The 18,062-nt window shown below is 56.3% G+C and overlaps 2 protein-coding genes and 1 long non-coding RNA gene across 4 annotated transcripts in view; 1 reads left to right on the forward strand and 2 right to left on the reverse strand.

Annotated features, from left to right (window-relative positions):
* The first annotated feature begins 3,276 nt into the window (after nucleotides 1-3,276).
* Nucleotides 3,277-12,689, forward strand: SPACA6 (sperm acrosome associated 6). 2 transcript variants are annotated; one of them, XM_029925299.1, is made up of 9 exons: nucleotides 3,277-3,665; nucleotides 4,196-4,273; nucleotides 10,152-10,220; nucleotides 10,856-10,879; nucleotides 11,231-11,308; nucleotides 11,429-11,538; nucleotides 11,966-12,122; nucleotides 12,195-12,402; nucleotides 12,587-12,689. In XM_029925299.1, exons 1-9 carry the CDS (start codon nucleotides 3,452-3,454, stop codon nucleotides 12,618-12,620), a joined length of 972 nt encoding a protein of 323 aa, XP_029781159.1. In that variant the 5' UTR covers nucleotides 3,277-3,451; the 3' UTR covers nucleotides 12,621-12,689. The 2 variants fall into 2 exon arrangements, with proteins under 2 accessions (XP_029781159.1, XP_029781157.1); XM_029925297.1 differs by lacking the exon at nucleotides 3,277-3,665 and having other exon boundaries at nucleotides 3,945-4,273.
* Nucleotides 8,055-12,147, reverse strand: LOC115280418. Its single transcript, XR_003903770.1, has 3 exons — nucleotides 12,020-12,147; nucleotides 11,160-11,322; nucleotides 8,055-8,246 (listed from the first exon to the last, which is right to left on the reverse strand). It is a non-coding gene; the product is annotated as an uncharacterized LOC115280418 (long non-coding RNA).
* A 4,966-nt stretch (nucleotides 12,690-17,655) lies between the features above and the next one.
* Nucleotides 17,656-18,062, reverse strand: part of HAS1 (hyaluronan synthase 1) — a 10,634-nt gene continuing 10,227 nt past the window's right edge. Inside the window, exon 7 of the mRNA XM_029924365.1 lies at nucleotides 17,656-18,061. Within this exon, the coding sequence (XP_029780225.1) occupies nucleotides 17,966-18,061 (96 nt within the window). The 3' untranslated portion in view covers nucleotides 17,656-17,965. The remainder of the gene's footprint in view (nucleotide 18,062) is intronic.

Below are 18,062 nucleotides of genomic sequence, written 5' to 3' on the forward strand. Positions count from 1 at the left end.
GGCCGGGGAGCCCCTGCCCTCCGACGCGGGAGCGGCGGAGCCGTGAGTCTGCGGAAAGCGAGCTGGGGGTGGGGCGGGGGTGGGGAGGGCGCTGGGGCCCGACCCGGGGTCCCAGAAGGAGGAGGCCGCGGCGGCCTGGGTTTCTGGGTTCTTGAAGGAGGAAGGGGCTGGGGACCCAGACTCCTGAATCCTCGGAGGAGGGGGCTGGGGACCTGGATTCCGGGGTCCAGAGGAAGAGAGGGCGGGGAACGCCTCCTGGATTCCAGAGGAGGAGAGCGATGGGGCCGGGGTAGCTGGATGCGGAGGCTGGAGGACACTGGGGCAAGATGCCCGCCCGAGCCCTCAGGGGAGGTGGAGGGAGAGAGGTTGGCTTTGGAGGTGCCTCTGGCTGCGGAAGGGTTAACGTCTGGCTGGAGGGGAGGGGGAGGGGCAGGGAAGGGGCTGCGGGGCTTTGAGGGGTCAAGGGTGAGCCGTGCGAGGTGGGGGCGGAGGAGGGGGGGAGGTTGTCTGGGCTGCCAGACAGGCCAGGGTCAGCGGCGGGGGCAGGGGATGTCTGGCGGAGGAGAGGCCCTGCATCCAGGCTCCCTTGGGGACCTGGGATTCCAGGCCCCAGCCCCCTCCTCCCTCAGACCTGGGAGTCCGCAACCCAGCCCCCTCCCCCAGAATTTCAGAATCCGAACCCTTAGCCCTCTTTACCCCAGGACCTGAGTGAGACTGGGCCTCGGGCCTCTTTTTCCCTCAGACCTGGGAGTCCACAGCCCAGCCCCCACCCTTCACAAAACGGCAGAGTCCGGGCCCCTTGCCCCTTCAACCCCCGAACCCAGGCATCCCCACCTCCTCTTTAAGCCCCAGCTGGATCCCAGCCCTCTGGGGGTTAAGGGGGCGGGGCCAGCTGGTTGCCATGGTGCCAGACTGTTTGGGTCTGCTCTCTGACCCTTGGGGGCTCCCCAGGGTCTGCAGAGAGGGGGAGGGGGACCCAGACCTGAGGGAAGTCCAGCGCCAACCCCTTCCCCAAATCGGGCCTATGGGCCCCGGGAGTTCGTGTCTCCATTAGCGCCGTGTCCGGTGACCTTGAACAAGTCCTGACGGTTCTCTGGGTCTCAGTTTCCCCAACGAGGAATTTTGTGGGGGGAGTGGGGAGATGCTAGGGTCCTGCAAATCTTTAAGATTCTCAGCTCCCCTCTCACCCCCTCCTCAGGCCCCAGGCAGCCCCGGGGCATGCTGGGAACCCGGCCTGGGCTCTGGGCCAGGTTGTGGGGGGGCGGGGGCAGCCTCCTCCCTTCCCCTTCCTCCCCACCTTGGCCTGACTCTCGCCCCCGCCTGAGGGTCTGGGAGGTTGGGAAGGAGGGAAGGGGGATGAGGACCCGACTCTGGCCCCCCATCTCCTCCTTTCCTCCTCCGCCCCCTTCCCGCCTCTCCTCCCCCTCCTCAGCAGGTCGCTACCCCAGCCCTGGGCCCCTTCTCAAACCACCCCCACCCCACCCCCAGCTCCAGACCTGGCTCCGAGCTCTGCGAGGGGGAGGGAGAGAGGGAAGGAGAAAGACAGAGAGAGAGAGAGAGAGAGAGAGAGAGAGAGAGGCGCAGAGGGGGCGAAGGAGAAGGGAGGGAGAAAGAAGAGGGGGTGGGAGGGAAGGGAGGAAAGAGACAGAGGGAGACAGGAATGAGAGATGGAGAGAAAGGGAGAGGAGAAGGGAGATGGCCAGAGGCAGAGACATTAGGAAAGAGACTGAGAGCATGAGAGACAAAGAGAGAGGGAGGGAGGAGGACAAGGGAGGAAGAAAGACAGAAGGGAAGAAAAAGAATAAGGAAGGAGAAAAGAGGGAGAGGCCATCTGTGAGGGAGAACACCGGAACCAAGGAGGGGAGAGACAGACTCAGAGAGGCCGAGAGAGAAGGCCGAGCTCGGGGAAGGAGCAATGCGGAGCCGGGAGAAACAGACGCAGGAGGAGGTGGAGAGCAGGTAAGCCGGGAACTGACACGGGCACCAGGCTCAGCGGACACAGACAGCAGGAGGAGAGCGCCAGCAAGATGGAGCTAGAACGTGGGACAGACTGACCCGGACGGAGGGACCGACCTGCGGCCCGCAGGTGCAGACTGCTAGCCCCGGGGTGGGGAGGTTGGGTGCTGGCCCGCAGCCCACCAGGCCCGGCCCCTCCCACTCGCTCTGGCCACGCCTCTCCCCCTCCGCGGGGCGGCCTTCTCCCCTGCCCAGCGGGGGGAGCTGCTCGCACCTTGCTAGCCCCGGGGCAGTGGTAGAAGCATAGCTGACATCGTTACAAAGGATAGGAGGTCAAAAGAAGAAATGAGAGAGGGGAGGTTGGAAGGTTTCATATCTCCGCCTCCACCCTAGCCCTGAATTCCAGAATCTGACAGGTAGGTAGGGAGGTGCTTGCCCAAGGGGCCCAACTGCAACACAGGTGAGGCTCCCTCTGACTCCGCATCCGGGAAGCCAGGCTGTGCCCTCCCCAGGGAGGCAGGCCTGGCTGGACCCCCGGGTCTGAGGGAGGAGGGGGCCGGGGGCCCGGATTCCTGGGTCCTGGCACCCACCCGTAGAACCGACCTTGCGGGGCCTTCGCCGCACACAAGCTCGAGTCTGTGGGTCCGTGTCGGGGGCCCACCATCGCGGCTGGGGTCTTCCCGGCCCTCCCCGCCCTCCCTGGTCCTCCTGGCCCCCATCTGTCCGTCCATCCGTCTGTCTGTCCACCTGCCGCGCCCCCCGGGCTGAGGTAGGAGGTTGTATAGTTGAGGAGGACACCCACGGAGATCACTATACGGCCTCCTAGCTTTCCCCAGGCTGCGCCCTGCACGGGACGCCCGGCGGGGACCCCAGCCCCTGACCGCTGCCCCAGGCCGGGGGATCCTGGGAGGAGGAGCTGGGCTGTCTCTCCTGTCCTGTCCTCACTTCTTCCATTCCCTCCTCCCTTTCCCTCAAGGAGTTTCTTTCCTGCCAAGAAGCCTCTATTTGGCTTTCTCGGTCTCTCTGTCTGCACTGTATCTCTGGAGTCTTCTGTGTGTCTACACAGCAGCTTCTCAGACTCTCTCCATCTCTCTCTCTTATTGTGTTTCCTGGTATCCCTCCATGTCTCAGCTTCTGTCTCTCGGGGTCTCTCAGTATCTCTGTGCCATCTCCACTCTGACTCCTCCAACCTCCACCCCACGCCAGGCCCTTCGGGCCAACACACTCCACATTGCCGGCCTCTGGGTCCCTGAGACCCTTTAACCTGTGAGGACATCCAGGGTCACAGGTGAGGTTCTTGGGAGCCTGGCGTCCGGACCAACCACACGTCTGGGTGGGGATTGCCTGCCTGACCCCTGACCGCACATACCCTTTCTCCCTGAAAACCCGGAGCTTGACATATGCCCAGCCACAGAAATCTGACCTCTGACCCTCACCCACCCCATAGTGACCTCACAAAGGTCACCAGCTTCTCCCTGGGCCTAGACCTTCCGCTATGGCCCCACTGGCCCAAGACAGTGCTGTTCCATCTGCCCTGGTGGCCCTCATGGTCTTCAGGGACCCCGCCTGGGCCTGTCTCATCTGCTTCACGTCCTATAAGGAGCGAAGGCGCATCTGCCAGATCTTTGCTGGCACGCAGGGCCCAGAGCTGGAGAAGTGTCAGGAGGCATTCAGCAGCGCCTTTGCAGACCTCGCAGACATTGAAATCAGTGAGGAGACCTGCCACTGTCCTCCGGGATCCTGGGGGGGGGGGGGTGCAGGGAGGGACCCGAGCACCTTGAGGACCGCTGCGATTCACACAGGGGACAGCGGGAGCAGACTTTGGGCAGGACAGAGAGTGAGGGACAGACTCGGGGGAGGATAGACATTTGGGAGGGCAGACTTGGGGGGAAGTGTAGAGATGGGGGACAGATCAGGAGAGGATAGAGATGGGGAGACAGATTGGGAGGGGGAACAGAGATGGGGAACAGACTCGGAGAGGGGGAGAATAGAGATGTGAGGGGGCAGACTCAAGGGAGGATGGAGATGCTGGATAGACTGCAGGGACAGAGATGGGGGAGAGACTCAGAGAGGAGAGAACAGAGATGTAGGGAGACAGACTCAGGGCGGGGACAGACTCAGAGATGGCAGACAGCAGTGGGGGGTGGCCAGAGACCCGGAGAGAGACAGGATGGCCACACTGTGGGCGTGGTGTGGACGGAACCGCTCTTCCCAGCCTCTGCCCTCTGCCCTTACTCAGACTACGACGAGAGAGGCCGCCTGCACGATGCGTTCGCCCAGATGACCCACTCTCTACAGGAGGTCGCTGCTGCCCAGGGTGAGTGGGGTGGGGAGGGCCTGGCGGGTGCCGGTTAGAAGCCCCCAGGAGGCGGATGTGTGTGTGCAGGGGAGAGGGGCCCAGAAAATGGCAGATCCTGAGGCAGTGCTAGTAAGCTGAGTGAGCTTGGTCACGGGTCCGGAAGAAGGGATGGGCGGATGCTGGCAGGGAGGTCAAAGAATAGTGCAGAAATGGCCTAGAGCCTGAAGCCCAGTTGGAAGCAGGTTGACCTGGCCGTGTGGCTCCCCCTCTTCGTGGCTATGAGGTTCTGGATGGGTTGCTGCCTCCCTCAGCGTTTCAACTTACCCATCTGTAAGGTGGGACAATTTCTTTGCTTCCCTGATGGCTGTGCAGGGTGGTGAGTGGGAGGAGCCTCCTCACCAGACAGACCTCAAGAGGAGGAGGGAGGAGGGAGGCCGGAGCACTGTTTGCAGCATAACCTGGCCTGCTGGACGTCCAGGGCTCAGGGTTTGTTTCTACATTTGCAGTTAGGTCTTTTGCTTTCCGCTCTTGCCTACCAAGCTTTCTGACAATGATCCTGAAAGATGGGGAGGGTCCTATCCACCCAGAGTGTGTCTGGGGTGGGGGTCAGCATGAAGACTTCAGCTGCAGATCCCCCAAATCCCAAAGAGAGGCCTCAGTGACTCAGAGATGGGGTGAGGGGAGAGACTCAAGACTTCAGAAAATACCTTTTCTCCCCACGTAGGCCGCCTCATCAGAGAAGTTTCTGAAAAGAGCAGGAACAAGTCCAGTTCTGTATGTAGGAGACCTCCCCCGAGAGCTGTGTGTGGGACGGACTGGAGTGGGGAGACTGTGGAGGCTGGGAGGCCTGGGTGGAGGCTGTGGGAGGGAGGCCTGAGCTGGGGCAGGGCTGTGAAGGTGCAGCAGAGGACATGGATGAAGATGAGAGTCCAGCGCAAGAGGGACACGGGGTGGGTCTGATGGGGCTGTTTGGGGAGTTGGAGGGTAATGGGCAGCACCCAGGGTCCCCATGCGAGGGTGGGCGCTGGGTCATCCTGGAGACGGGGAGTCCGGGAAAAAGAACCAGAGTGGGAGTAGATGGTGAGGTGGGCTAGGACGGAGTGACGGTGAGGGACGCAGGGGACATCCAGGAGGCAGCCAGACACATGGGTCCAGGGTTTAACTGCAAGGTCAGGGAGACTTCAGACTGTCCTGAAGGAGCAGGGCTATGAGTGGAGGACGGGCAGGCTCAGCTCTGGGTGTAGAAAGATCCTCTGGGGTTCTGTGGGGGCCAGACTGGAGGCCGGGAGAAGCTGGTGCAGTATGATCAACAGGTATCTATTGAATGTGCCAGAAACAAGGCTGGGGACTTAGCTGTGACCAAAGCTCCAAACCACTAGCCCTCAGGTCGGTTGCTTGTATTGGGGGCGGTGGGAGGGACCGACAATAAACAGAATCAATGAAATACTAGTGTGTCAGTTGGTAATCCAGGATGTGGAGGAACACAGAGGACAGAAAGGGAACAGGGTGCCCCATGGGATGATTATTTTAAATTTCTAAAAATGTTTTTATTTCTTTTTGAGAGAGAGACAGAGCGTGAGCAGGGGAGGGGCAGAGAGAGAGGGAGACACAGAATCCGAAGCAGGCTCCAGGCTCCGAGCTGTCAGCACAGAGCCTGACTCGGGGCTTGAACTGGTGAACTGTGAGATAGATCATGACCTGAGCTGACGTCGGACACCCAGCCAACTGAGCCACCCAGGCGCCCCGTGCCCCGTGAGGTGATAAATTGGTTGGTCAGGGGAATCGCAAATGAGAAGATCCAACTGGGTAAAGACTCGAGCCATGCAGGTAATCTGGGGGAGGAGCTAGTGCAAGGGGCTAGAGTGGAGGGAAAAGCAAGAGGAGATGAAATCAGAGGCTTCAAAGATCCAGATCCCGTAGGACCTCATAGGCCAGTGGTTCTCAGGCTCCCTCGGATGTCAGGATCAGCTGGGAGCTGGTTAACAAGCACACGCCGGGCCCCCACCCTCCATTTTTGACCAGGAGGTCTGAGGAGCGTCCAGGAAGCGGACATTTCTAGCAAGTTCCCAGGTGATGCTCCGGGAACACACTTTGAGGACCATTCTTGTGGGCCCTCAACCTGACGGCAGCTTCTGCTCTTGAGGTGGGAGCCACGCTGGAGGATTTTAGGGAGAAAGAAAGAGGCAGTATCTGACTGAGGCCATGCAGGCCAAGGGCCAAAGCAAGGAAACCAGGGAGGATTAGGTCGGGGGTTTGGACCAGCCGCGGAGGGCCTGGGGGCCAGGATGATGGCTGCGCTGAGGGGCAAGCGTGAGCGTGGAAGGGTAGGAAGATCAAGGACGTGACGATGCGCCAGACTTGCCCCGAACATGGACGAGGCTGTGTCCGCAGTTACAGGTTACCTCTCCTCTAAAAGATACCCTTCATACCAGCCCTGTGCGGTGGGGTTTCGTAGCCCCATTTTCCAGATGGGGAAGCTGGGGCCCAGCTGGACACAGAGGACGGGCCCAGGAGATGTCTGGATTGGGCGCGTGCGGGGTGAGAGCGATGGCAAGGGTGGCTCCCAGGTCTCCCAAACGGAGGACCCAAGAGATGGACACGCTGATCCAAGAGGCTCTCGGTGGTGGCAGGTGATACTGTTTGTGTATAAAAACCAGGGAATGGACGGGATGGTGTAGAGAAGGGAGGTATGCCACCTGTCATGGAGCTCAGCCACCTGGGGCGAAGTGTAGCTGTGTGTGACCTTGGGCCACCTTCCGAACTTCTCTGTGCCTCAGTTTCCCCATCGCAAACTTGGAGATGACAAATACTAGCAGCTGACCCGTCTGTAACTCTCACTGGGTACCAGCCAAAGCACTTACAGACATACTCTTGTGCAGCCATTAAATGGCACGTAGTTTGGCATGGGGCTGCCTTTTTACCGTATGGCATTAAATAACACCCCCGCCCCGGCCCAGCCCTAAGAGGCAGACGCTGATATTGTCCCCATCTTGCAAACTGAGGATTGCGAAAGTTAAATATTTGGCCAAGGTCACGTATGGAAGAGGACCGGAAACGGACATCTCAGATGTGAGACAGGTGCGCTCACAGATAGGCGAGCCACGACTCAAACCCGGGTGGTCTGAAACAGCCTGAAGTTCCTGATGACAGACAGGCATTTATATTCATATATATATATAATTTATATATATATATGGGGGAGACTTTACAACATCCACTCACGCCCCCTTGTGGCTCACTCGTCACAACCTCCACCCCTCTGCCTCTGCACATTTTATGCTGTGCCTGTTTTATTCCCATGAGTGACTTGACACCACACACACACACATACCCTGGGCGGGACTCACTTGGTATGTCCCATACTCCTTATCCCTGAGTCACTTGGTTTGGCCCAAAGATATTCCTTGGATGACTCCTCTAACATCCTGGCCTCTCATTTGAGCACCCTGCTCTGACCACATCCTTCTGATCCTCCTGCCATCTCCAGACCACACGTGTGCCCTGTGGCCAAGGAAAGACACCTAAGTCCTTGACCCCTCATTCTGAACCCACTTCCTGGATTCGGTGCCCCCTCTCTCCAACTTACACCCAAGGACCATCGCGTCAGCCACTGCTGCCACTGTCTTCCATTCCTTTCCTTTCTGATCGATTTAAATCACAGAGGAACAGGTGGCTCAGCCTGTTAAGGGTCCGACTCTTGACTTCAGGTCTTGATCTCAGGATTGTGAGTTCAAGCCCTGTGTTGGGCTCTGAGCTGGGCATGAAGCCTACTTAAAAAAAAAAAAAATAGAGGAATGTGTAGCAGCTTAAGCAAGCTAGAAGTTTATTTCTCCCACGTAGGAATCTGGAGGTAGGCACTTCCGTATGGCAGCACCATTTCATCTTCTTGGGGACCCAAACCCCGTCTGGCTACCTGCTTTACCATCCCAGGATGCAGCCCTTGTCTTCATGGTTCTCCATGACTGCCGGAGCTCCAGCCATCCAGTCCAAGCTGCAGGCAGCAAGATGGGGGAAGGGAAGGATCAGTAACGAACTTGGTTATATGACCACAACTGGGTCACATGACCACAATGACAGGCTGCAAGGGATACTGAGAAATCGAGTCCTTTAGCTGGGTGGTTGGCAGGGGCCGGGGTGCCTTCCCCGTCGAAATGCAGTGTGACACTACTAAAGAGATATTTGGGGGCAATTAGCTATCCCTGAGTATCAGCTTGCTAGGGTCGCTATAACAAAGTGCCGTAAACTGGGTTGCTTAAACAACAGAAAGGTGTTTGTTCACAAATCTGGAGGCTAGAAGTCCAAGATCAAGGCATCGGGGTGAGCACGGTTGGGTCCCTCTGAGGCCTCTCTCTTAGGCTTGTACATGACCATCTTCCCTTCCGCTGTGTCTTCACATGGTCTTCCCTCCGTGTGTCCAGATCCAGGTTTCCTCCTCTGATAAGGCAGTCAGTCATTCCAGATCGGGGTCCACCCTGATGACCTAATTTTAACGTAATGACCTCTTTGAGGCTGTATCTCCAAGTGCAGTCACATGCTGGGGTACTCAGGGTTAGGGCTTCCACATGTGAATTTGGGAAGGAGACGGTTCAGTCCACAACACCTCCCATGTTTCTAGTTTCTGAAGCCGCCACGACCCATCCACCAATCCAGCCGTTCACTCTGGGAAAAGCCACAAAACCTTACAGTTTGGAGGCCCTTGCAAGGGTCAGAACTCCCAACACTCCCAACACCCATAAGGATGTTGATAAAAAGAGTAAAAGAGGCGCAGAACTGAATAGAATCTGGAGACCACGGAGAAGTGTCAGGTGCGTGCCCTGTGGAGACGGGGTGGCAGCCCCCAAGCTCTAGCTAACTGCCGCCTCACGAAAATACAGTCTCTTCCAAATTGTTTAAAAGGAATGCCAAACATTTCATGTGACTTTCCCAAATTTTACATTATGGCAACCGGTTAATTTTTAAAAATAATCTCCAGTCCAAAGATGGACGCAAGAGATGGCCTGGAGCTGCCGGCCACCAGTTGTGGTCTCCATTCCAGCTGCATCCTGGAATTCACTCTGCACACTCTTCTCGAGCACGTTCTAAGACTCAGGGCCCTGCCCTGCGCTCGGGGGGTGCAGCACTGAGGAATGACGAACAGTATGCTTACGAACTTAAGAGACAGACTTCCACGATCGCTGTATATATAAATTACAGAAGGGGCACCTGGTGGCTCCCAGGCTAAGGGTCCGACTTTGGCTCAGGTCATGGTCTCGCAGTGAGTTCGAGCCCCATGTTAGGCTCTTGTGCTGACAGCTCAGAGCCTGGAGCCTGCTTCACATTCTTTGTCTCCCTCTCTGCCCCTTCCCTGCTCATGCTCTCTCTGTCTCTCAAAAAGAAACATTAAATCAATTATACAAATATGTATGATTGTAAACTGAGAACTCTGAATGGAACACTTCGAGAGACAAAAATAGGGAACTGTATTAGATTAGATCTGTGGTGGGAGACAATGGATGGGTAGGAATGGGGGGAAATGTGCTAGAAACAGAAGCCAGCCTGTGCAAAGGCCCTGAGGTGCTAGAGAATACGGTTGTTTTCATACTGGGCAAAATGATAGGTGGGCAAGATGGAATAGAGAGGCCAGACCATGCAGGGCTGGTAGGACTTGGTGAGGAATTTGATCTTTATCTTCCCCTTTCCCCTCAAGAAGATCAACACAGAGGATGCGGGGGTTGGGGGTGGGTTCCGCTGGAGAGATAGTCCAGGGGCAGATGGAAGGAGATTTAGGGATCGGTCAGGTCTCCAGGTAGACCAGGTAGGAGGAGGTGAGAAGAGGGGGTGCGGTATATACTAGACATGTGGGGAGGGGCTGAGGAAGGGAAGGGTCTTTACTACAAGGCCCCCCTCCACTCTCCAGGTTCCTTTAATGTTGCTTTCCTGGATGCTGCCGAGAAAATGCGGAAGGTCATTATGAAACTTAAACAAGGTAAAAAAAAAAAAGAAAGAAAGAAAGAAAGAAACTTCAAAGAGGTAAAAGAGGCTCCAATTCCTTCCCTCAGGGCAGGACGCACACAAGATTAGAAAACTCCTGAGCCAGCCATCCTCTCCCTTCGGCCCAGTCCCTCTGAGCCACTGCCCTCGGTGGGTCACTCCGGACACAGCCTCTCCCTCTGCCAGGACCACTCTGGATGTGGTCTCCTCTCCAACTAGGACTCCTTCTTGGGATGGTTGTGTCCCAGATTGGCCCGGGCCTCTCCCTGGATCTGTCTGCGCACTCTGATGCTTCCTTACAAGTGGACCCTCAGCGGGCCAATTCTAGCCTAGCCAACACCTCTACTCTGAGCTCCCTAGTTAGACCCTGGCCCCTAAAACAATCGCCCTGGGTCCAGCCCTTCTCCCTCGGTGGAACACACCGGGGTTGACCCCACCTCCTTGGTAAGAAGCAGGCCTGGGCCTGACCTCCGTGGAATGCTGCAGGCCTGGCCCCGCCCCCGGTGGGCGGTGGCAGGCCTGGCCCCGCCCCCAGCTGGCAAGCATCTGGCCTAGTAACATCCCGTAGGGCAGCTCTAGATGGGCACTTCCAGGCCCTCCAAGGTAGTTACGTTTCCTCTTTCTCCACAGTCCGGGCCTGCGTCCCTCCCTGCGGTAAGCACTTCATTCAGAGCTCAGAACTGAGGGGGATGGGAGGTGGTCAGGAGCGAAACCTGGGGTGGGCTTCGGGTCCGGGTCCGAAGGAGACCTGGAGAGAAGAACCCTGGAGAGAAGTCTTTAAACCCAGGTATTGCTCACAAGCCTCATATAAGGCGGGTCTCGAAGCAAAAACAAACCAATAAGAGTCCTAGGGGCTGGCAACGCAGCCACGAGCACAGGGAAGGCGGCGCCCGGGGCCTGTCAAGGCCGATCGAGCCCCGGAGGCTTAACAGACCTTAAGTTGGCCAAAGGGACCCGGGCTGGGGAACGTAGACGGAGCCCAGGGGCAGCGCTTCCGGCCCACAGGATTCCAGGACGTCGCGCGGCGCTTCGTCTGCTTCGGGTGCTACTCCCAGGCCTGCAACCTCCCGCTGGACTGCCCAGGTGAGGGGCGGGGCCTGGAAGGGGAAGAAAAGGGACGAACTGGAGTAACTAGGGCTGAGTTGGGAAGGGACGCTGCCCCAGGGGGCCGTGCCCGGGTGCTGACGCGGACCTGTTCTTCAGTTCAGGACGTGACGGTGACTCGGGGTCGGCAGGCTAAGTTCTCCTGCGCTGTGAACTTCCAGCTGCCTAAGGAGGAAATCACCTATTCCTGGAAGTTCGCAGGAGGAGGTGTGAGTCGGGGCGGGGGGCAACGCGAAGGGTTTAGGAGGCGGGTTTTGCTTCCCTAGAAGATGGGGGGTCAGGACGCAGGGGCTGGGACTCGAGGGGAGCTCGGTCTAGATTCACGCTTCGTGCAAGGGGACAGTCCCAGGATTTAGAAGTGGAATCAAGGCTCAGGAGGGTGGCTTAAAGCGTAAGGAAAGATTTAGGGCCGGAGAGCGAGTACGGCGCCCAGTGGTCGGGGTCTTGTGTGAAGTGGGGGGGAGGGGGGAGTGTCGGCTAATAAGGAATGAGGGGTGGGGCCAAGGCTCGAGAAGGTGTAGTCTAGTTCGGGGGCGGGGCTCGAACGTTCTGGTTTGGCGAGACGCGGAGAGGGAACCCGACCCTGGTTTGGGCAGGGATCCCCTCCTCCGCCGCTTCAGCCCGAGCGTCCCGCAGGTCCGAACGCAGGACCAGTCCTACTTCCGAGACATCCCGCGGGCCCACGGATACCTGGCGCGGATCCGGCCGGTGCAGCCCACGCACAGCGGGACCTTTTCTTGCTCAGTCCTGCACGACCAGCGCCCAGTGGCGCGACTCTACTTCTTCCTTGACGGTGCGAGCGGGGCTGCGCCAGGGGGCGGGGCTGCGTGGGGCGCGCGCCCGGCTGACGTGCGCGCCCCCGCAGTGACCAGTGCGCCCCCGCGTGGGGAGATCGAGCTCCAGGTCTCCTTTCGGAAAGTGCTGCGCTGGGAGCCGCGAGAGACGGAGTTGGAGCCTTGGAGGCCGAGCCTGGGCGAGCTGCTGGCCAGGCCCGGAGCTCTGACGCCGGGCAACCGGTGCCTGCTCGCGGCCCTCGCCGCCCTCGCAGCGGCCAGTGCGACCCTTATGGTGTGGTGAGTCCCCTGGACTCCGGAGTGCCAGCATCCGCCCTTCTTCCTCAGCCCTGAGTGTCCAGCCCCCTCCCCCCTCAGATCCAAGAGTGCAGACCTTATCCACCTTTGGGACCCAGGCTTCCAGGACCCCGATATCTCCTCCCCAACCTCCTCCCCCAACACAAGCACCTCCTTGTTTCCCCAGGCTATTCTTTCGATGGTACCTCAAGAGCAACTAACAAAGGTATCCTTTTCTTACCTCCTTATCCTGCTCTCATCCCTAAAATAAAGAATATATTTCAGCTCTCTTGGACGGTGGTCAGTACTAATGCAGGTAGCAGGAGAAGCAGCATATCCCAAATACGCCCAGGTGAATATGCTCCTAATGACAGTAATATGCAGAGTTGTCACAGTGCAAGGGCCTGGGATCCCGCCCCGGATTTCTGGAAGTCTCTCTGACGCTGCAGCCTGCAGAAGACATTCTCAGAGTCCTTGATGTCTTCTTGAAAGCCCGTGCCTCCCCACGGCTTTCCTGCTAGAGGGACCACCATCACCCAGCTGCTCTACCAGAAACCCAAGTGTTTAGTTCCTCCTCCTCTTCCGTCTCCATGCCTGAGCCTTTTTGACTCTTAAACGGCTTGTGAAGCTGCCCCCTCTCTGTGGCCGCAGCCACCGTCATCTCTTGCCTGGATCACTACAGTAGCATCCCCACTCGTCCCCCCCGCCCCCTTGGCCTCTTCCTGCTGCATGCCGTCCTCCACATAGCAGCCAGAGTAATATTTTAATGTATGTTAGAGCAGGGATACCAGGGTCCGACTCTGAATTTCAGCTCAGGTTCATGGGATCAAGCCCTGCATTGGGCTCTGCACTGACAGCATGGAGCCTGCTTGGGATTCTCTCCTCTTTCTGCTCCTGTCCCCTGTTTGTGCTCTTTCTCTCAAAATAAATACACTTAAAAAAATAAAGTGTGTCAGATCAGATTATTCCTGCTCAAAAGCCTTCAGTGGCTCCCTATTGCCATTGGGACAGAATCCGGTTCTTTGTCAAGGCCTCCAAGATCCCCCAGGTTCTGGCCCTTGCCGACCTGGCAAGCCTTGTCCTCTACCGCTCTTCCCCCTTGATCTTTCTACCCTGCAGTTTGTCTGGCCTTTGCTCATTCCTTGTATATGTCATGATTCTTGTCACCCTCTCCAGAACCTCATTACCGGCTAGTTAACCCAGGTATGGTTTCCCCTGAAAGCCTTTACAAGTATTAACCTATTTACTCGCCCCGAGAACTCTGTATGCCTGGCAATGTATTTTCCTGACTCTCTTCTCTTCCATCTTTACTTTCTACCTGCATTGGCCATTTTGTTTTTTTGGCTCTTAAAAATACAAAGCTCAGCTCCATGTTCGGGCCTTTGCACCTGCTGTTCTCCACACTTGAAATGACTCTACTGTGACCTCACAACGCTACCTCCCTCTCAGTGCACACGTACCAGCCCAAGTGTCGCCATCTCTGACTGCACCTCCCCCACAGCGAACACCCCCATTTTAGTGCATAAGCACGCATTGGGACTCAATGTCAGCTTGTGTTTTTTATTTGGGTTTGTGTCTTCTGACCTGAAAGATAAGTTCCTTCTAAGCATCTACTCATTCTTGTTCACTGATGTATTCCCCTTTACTCATTCGTTCAGAGAATATTTACTGAGTACTTCCTATGTGCCGGGCCTTTTCGAGGAACTGTCGAGAGACAGCAATGAAGAAATCAGGACAGACAGAAGTCTGCACCCTCATGGAGTTTATGTCCTAATGGCTGGTCAGACGATGAACAAGAAAATTAAGCAAAGTGCATCAAGTCAGAAACAACCTGAGTGTGCCCAGCGTTGGGGACATGGCCAGGCCCCAGGGCATCTGGAGCAGGACTTTAGGACGTGGCTGCACAGCGAGGTCAGAGAAGATGCGAGGGGAACACATCATGCAGGACGTTGGCCACTGTAAGGTCTGCGTTTTCCCCAGGGATGAGTGTAAACGGGCAGTTTTTGACGCAAGGAAGGTCATGATTTGATTAGATTTGCAAGGCTACTTCGTCGATACTAGACCGTAGGGGGCGAGGGTAGAAGCAGGATCCGCTGTGATGATCTGGACGGCTTGAATCCAGGAAACAGTGGGAAGCAGAGGTTCTCCATCTGTCCTGAAGGTGGAGCCAGTGGGGCTCACTGGTGGATCCAAGTGGTGGGTGTGAGGGGAAGAAAAGAGAAGGGGCAGGTGTCAACAGTCAGGGGGGCACCAGTGTTCAGTAGAACCCTCTGCCATGATGGGAATGTTCTAGATAATGCACAGTCCATCATGGTGGCCACCAGCCACCTGTGGCCATGAAACGGGCCAAACGTGGCCAGTGCCAACCAAGGAGTTAAATGTATCATCTTTGATAGCTTTGATAATTTAAATTGTCCCTCGTCTATGAAAACAGAAGTCACAGAGGCACGCGTCTGGGCATCCTGGGGTGTAAGTCTGGATCGCACTCTTTGTTCTGTGTCCTCTACGTGATCGGGGTTACTGTTGTGCACTGTGCACACAGCGTGAGCAGCTCTGGTGTCGGAGTTCTATTTCCAGAGATAAGGGGTGCTGCTGGAGGGGCAGGTTTCGTGGGGTTGTTGGGGGAAGGAAGAGGAGGACAGGTGCGGAGCTGGGTCTGGTTATGAGGTATCCCAAGTGGAAATACCCCGGAGGCGGTTGGGGATACAAGTCTGGAATGTAGGGGTGAGGTCTGATTTGAACATACAAGTCCCAGAGACCCTTCTCCAGGCAGGGAGCATCAACAAGGCCTTCAGAGCCATGTCGCTGGGTACACAGAGGATATGAGTGCAGATGGGTAAGAGAATGGATAGGAGGAGATTTCTCCAAGGCGAAGCAGTCTGAGACATTAAATGGAACCGAGAAGGAAAACCAAGGGGGAAAACAAGGCACCTGTGGCATTCTGAAAGCCAAGTGAAGAAAGCATTTCAAGGAGAGTGACCACTTGGTCACACGCTGCCACATCATGAAATAGGAGGCCTGAGAAGTGGCCACTGGTTTTAGCCACGTGGACCTCGCTGACGAACTTAACCTGAGCACTTTCTATAGAGCGATGGGGTGGGGTTGGGGGAGCCATCTGATTGGCATGGGTTTAATAGTCAGTGGGAGGCAACATTAGTCATCAGGGAAATGCAAATCAAAACCACAGTGAGATACCATTTCACACCCCCTGGGAAGCTGTCATCGAAGAGTCAGGTGAGCACATAGGGAAATCAGAGCCCTCATACTTTGCTGGTGGGAATATAAAATGGTACAGGCACTGGGGGAAACCATCTGGCAATAAATGAAACACAAGATTACCCTGTGACTCAGCAACTCCACTCCTAGAGAATTCCACCGGAGAGAATTTAACCTATGTGTACACAACAGCTTGTGTGTGAATGTTCATAGTATTATTCGCAATAGCCACAAAATGGAAACATCCCAAATGTCCATCAACTGATAAATGCATAAGGCAAATGTGGCACAGCCCTACAATGGAATATTATTTGGCCCTGAAAAGGAACGAGCCATTGATGCGTGCCACAACACGGATGAACCTCAAAAGAAGTGTCACAAGAAATTTGTAGTGCATCATTCCATTTATGTGAAATATCCAGAAGAGGCAAATCTGGAGAGAGAGTAGATCATGGTTGCCTGGAGTGTGGAGGTGGATTCAGAATGAATGCATGAGGAATGCAAGTGATTGCCAGTGGGTATGGACTTCCTTTTTGGGGGTGATGAAAATGTTTGAAAATTAGATTTTGGTAATGGCTGCACAAGTCTATTGAATTAAACGCTTTACGCGGCTGAACTTTGTGGAAACAGGACAAATATAAACAGCCCTCAAGGAGTTTTGCTGTTAGAAGCGAGGCAGTAAGGGGTGCCCGGCTGGCTCAGTCAGTAGAGCAAGCAAATCTTGATCTGAGAGTTGTGAGTTCGAGCCCCACTGGGGGTACAGATTACTTAAAGTTTTTTTTTTAATGCTTTATTTTTGAGACAGAGACAGAGCATGAGAGGGGGAGGGGCAGAGAGACACAGAATCCAAAGCAGGCTCCAGGCTCTAAGCTGTCAGCACAGAGCCTGACATACCACCTGAACCCACGAACTGTGAGATCATGACCTGAGCTGAAGTGGGTCGCTCAACCGACTGGGCCACCCAGGTGCCTGGGGCAAGAGATTACTTTTTAAAAAATGAGCAGCTCCGGAGGAACTAGGTCAAGGCAGGGAGTCTTAAAAATGAGAGAGCAATGGCACATTTGGATGCTGGTGGGCAAGAGCCCGTGGGAAGGGAAGAACTGATGGCAGGGAGCGTGTAGATCTTTGGCACTAGAGGGGCTGGCACTGGAACTCAGTTCACCCTCAGTAGTGGGGGAAGGTGGCCTGTGTGGGCACCCAGGTGGGAAGCCGTGCAGGTGGGGACGGAAGATGTTCTCATCCACCTGTTTTCTCCGTGAGATGGGAAGCCAGCTCAGGGTGGGAAGCGAGGGTTTGAGGAGAGAAGGTGCAAGTTAGCTTCCTGAGTAGCAGAGTAGATGCTCCAGGAAGACGCCCTCCGCAGCGCCTGTGTCCCCACGCAGTAGGTGCTACACAGGTGTCTGTGAGAGGAGTTGAGAGGTTTCACCCTCACAACTCTGACCTATGGGATTGGTCTCCCTGTTTGGCAGAGAACCCAGCCTCCGAAGAAGGAGGGTATCCTGTCTAAGTTCAGACAGCTGTGGGCACCTGCTAAGCATCCGACTTCTGCTCAGGTCATGATTTCACAGTTGAGTTGGTGAGTTTGAGCCCCACCGTCGGGCTCTGCACTGATGCTGCAGAGCCTGCTTGGAACTCTCTCTCCCTCTCTCTCCCTCTCTCCCTCTCTCCCTCTCTCTCCCTCTCTCCCTCTCTCTCTCTCTCTCTGCCCTCCCCTGCTCACTCTCAACAAATAAAACAAAAAAACAGGTTGGTGCGCCTGGGTGGCTCAGTTAAGCGTCCGATTTCAGCTCGTCATGATCTCAGGTTGGTGAGTTCAAGCCCCGACGGGCTCTGTGCAGACAGCCTGGAGCCTGCTTCGGATTCTGTCTCCCTCACTCTCTACCCCTCCCCTGCTCATGCTGTCTCTGTCTCTCAAAAATAAATAAACATTAAAAACTTAAAAAAACACACACACAGATGGCACACAAGACAGACTCACGAGTCCTCAGTCTTCAACCACGTAGCCCCTCAGTTCTCAAAAAAACGAGGGGAGACTCAGAAGAAAATAAATAAAATTCTTTATTATATCCTAATCACACAGTACAAATGGATATTAAATACGAACAGGAAGAGAGCAGGCCCCAGAACACCATATGGGGGCCCCTGTCTCCCCCCGCCCCTAAAAATCCACACCCTGATCAATAAATACCCCTGCCCAGAGACCCCAAGTCCCAGCCCCAAAACAGTCCAGGCTGAAGAGTATTGGGTTGACCCCCTCACTTCACAGAGGAGGGAAAGCGAGGCCCAGTGAGTGGGCCAGCAAGTCCGGGGCTCCCGGGGGACGCCCCCCTCCCCCGCCCGGCTCCGGGCCTCACACCTGCACGCGGTAGCCGCCCGCGCGCCGCCGGCAGAGCCGCCGCACGCCCACCCAGTAGAGCGCCAGCATCACGGCCCAGTAGGCCGCGTAG

Source organism: Suricata suricatta, chromosome 16, assembly GCF_006229205.1.
Source record: "Suricata suricatta isolate VVHF042 chromosome 16, meerkat_22Aug2017_6uvM2_HiC, whole genome shotgun sequence".
NCBI classification, from domain to species: domain Eukaryota; kingdom Metazoa; phylum Chordata; class Mammalia; order Carnivora; family Herpestidae; genus Suricata; species Suricata suricatta.

Coding starts and splice junctions, on each gene's coding strand:
- SPACA6 (XM_029925297.1), top strand. CDS start 3,976: ATGGAGATGCTGGATAGACTGCAGGGACAGAGATGGGGGAGAGACTCA. Junction 4,274..10,151: donor GGAGGTCGCTGCTGCCCAGG/GTGAGTGGGGTG, acceptor TCCACTCTCCAG/GTTCCTTTAATGTTGCTTTC. Junction 11,539..11,965: donor GGAAGTTCGCAGGAGGAGGT/GTGAGTCGGGGC, acceptor AGCGTCCCGCAG/GTCCGAACGCAGGACCAGTC.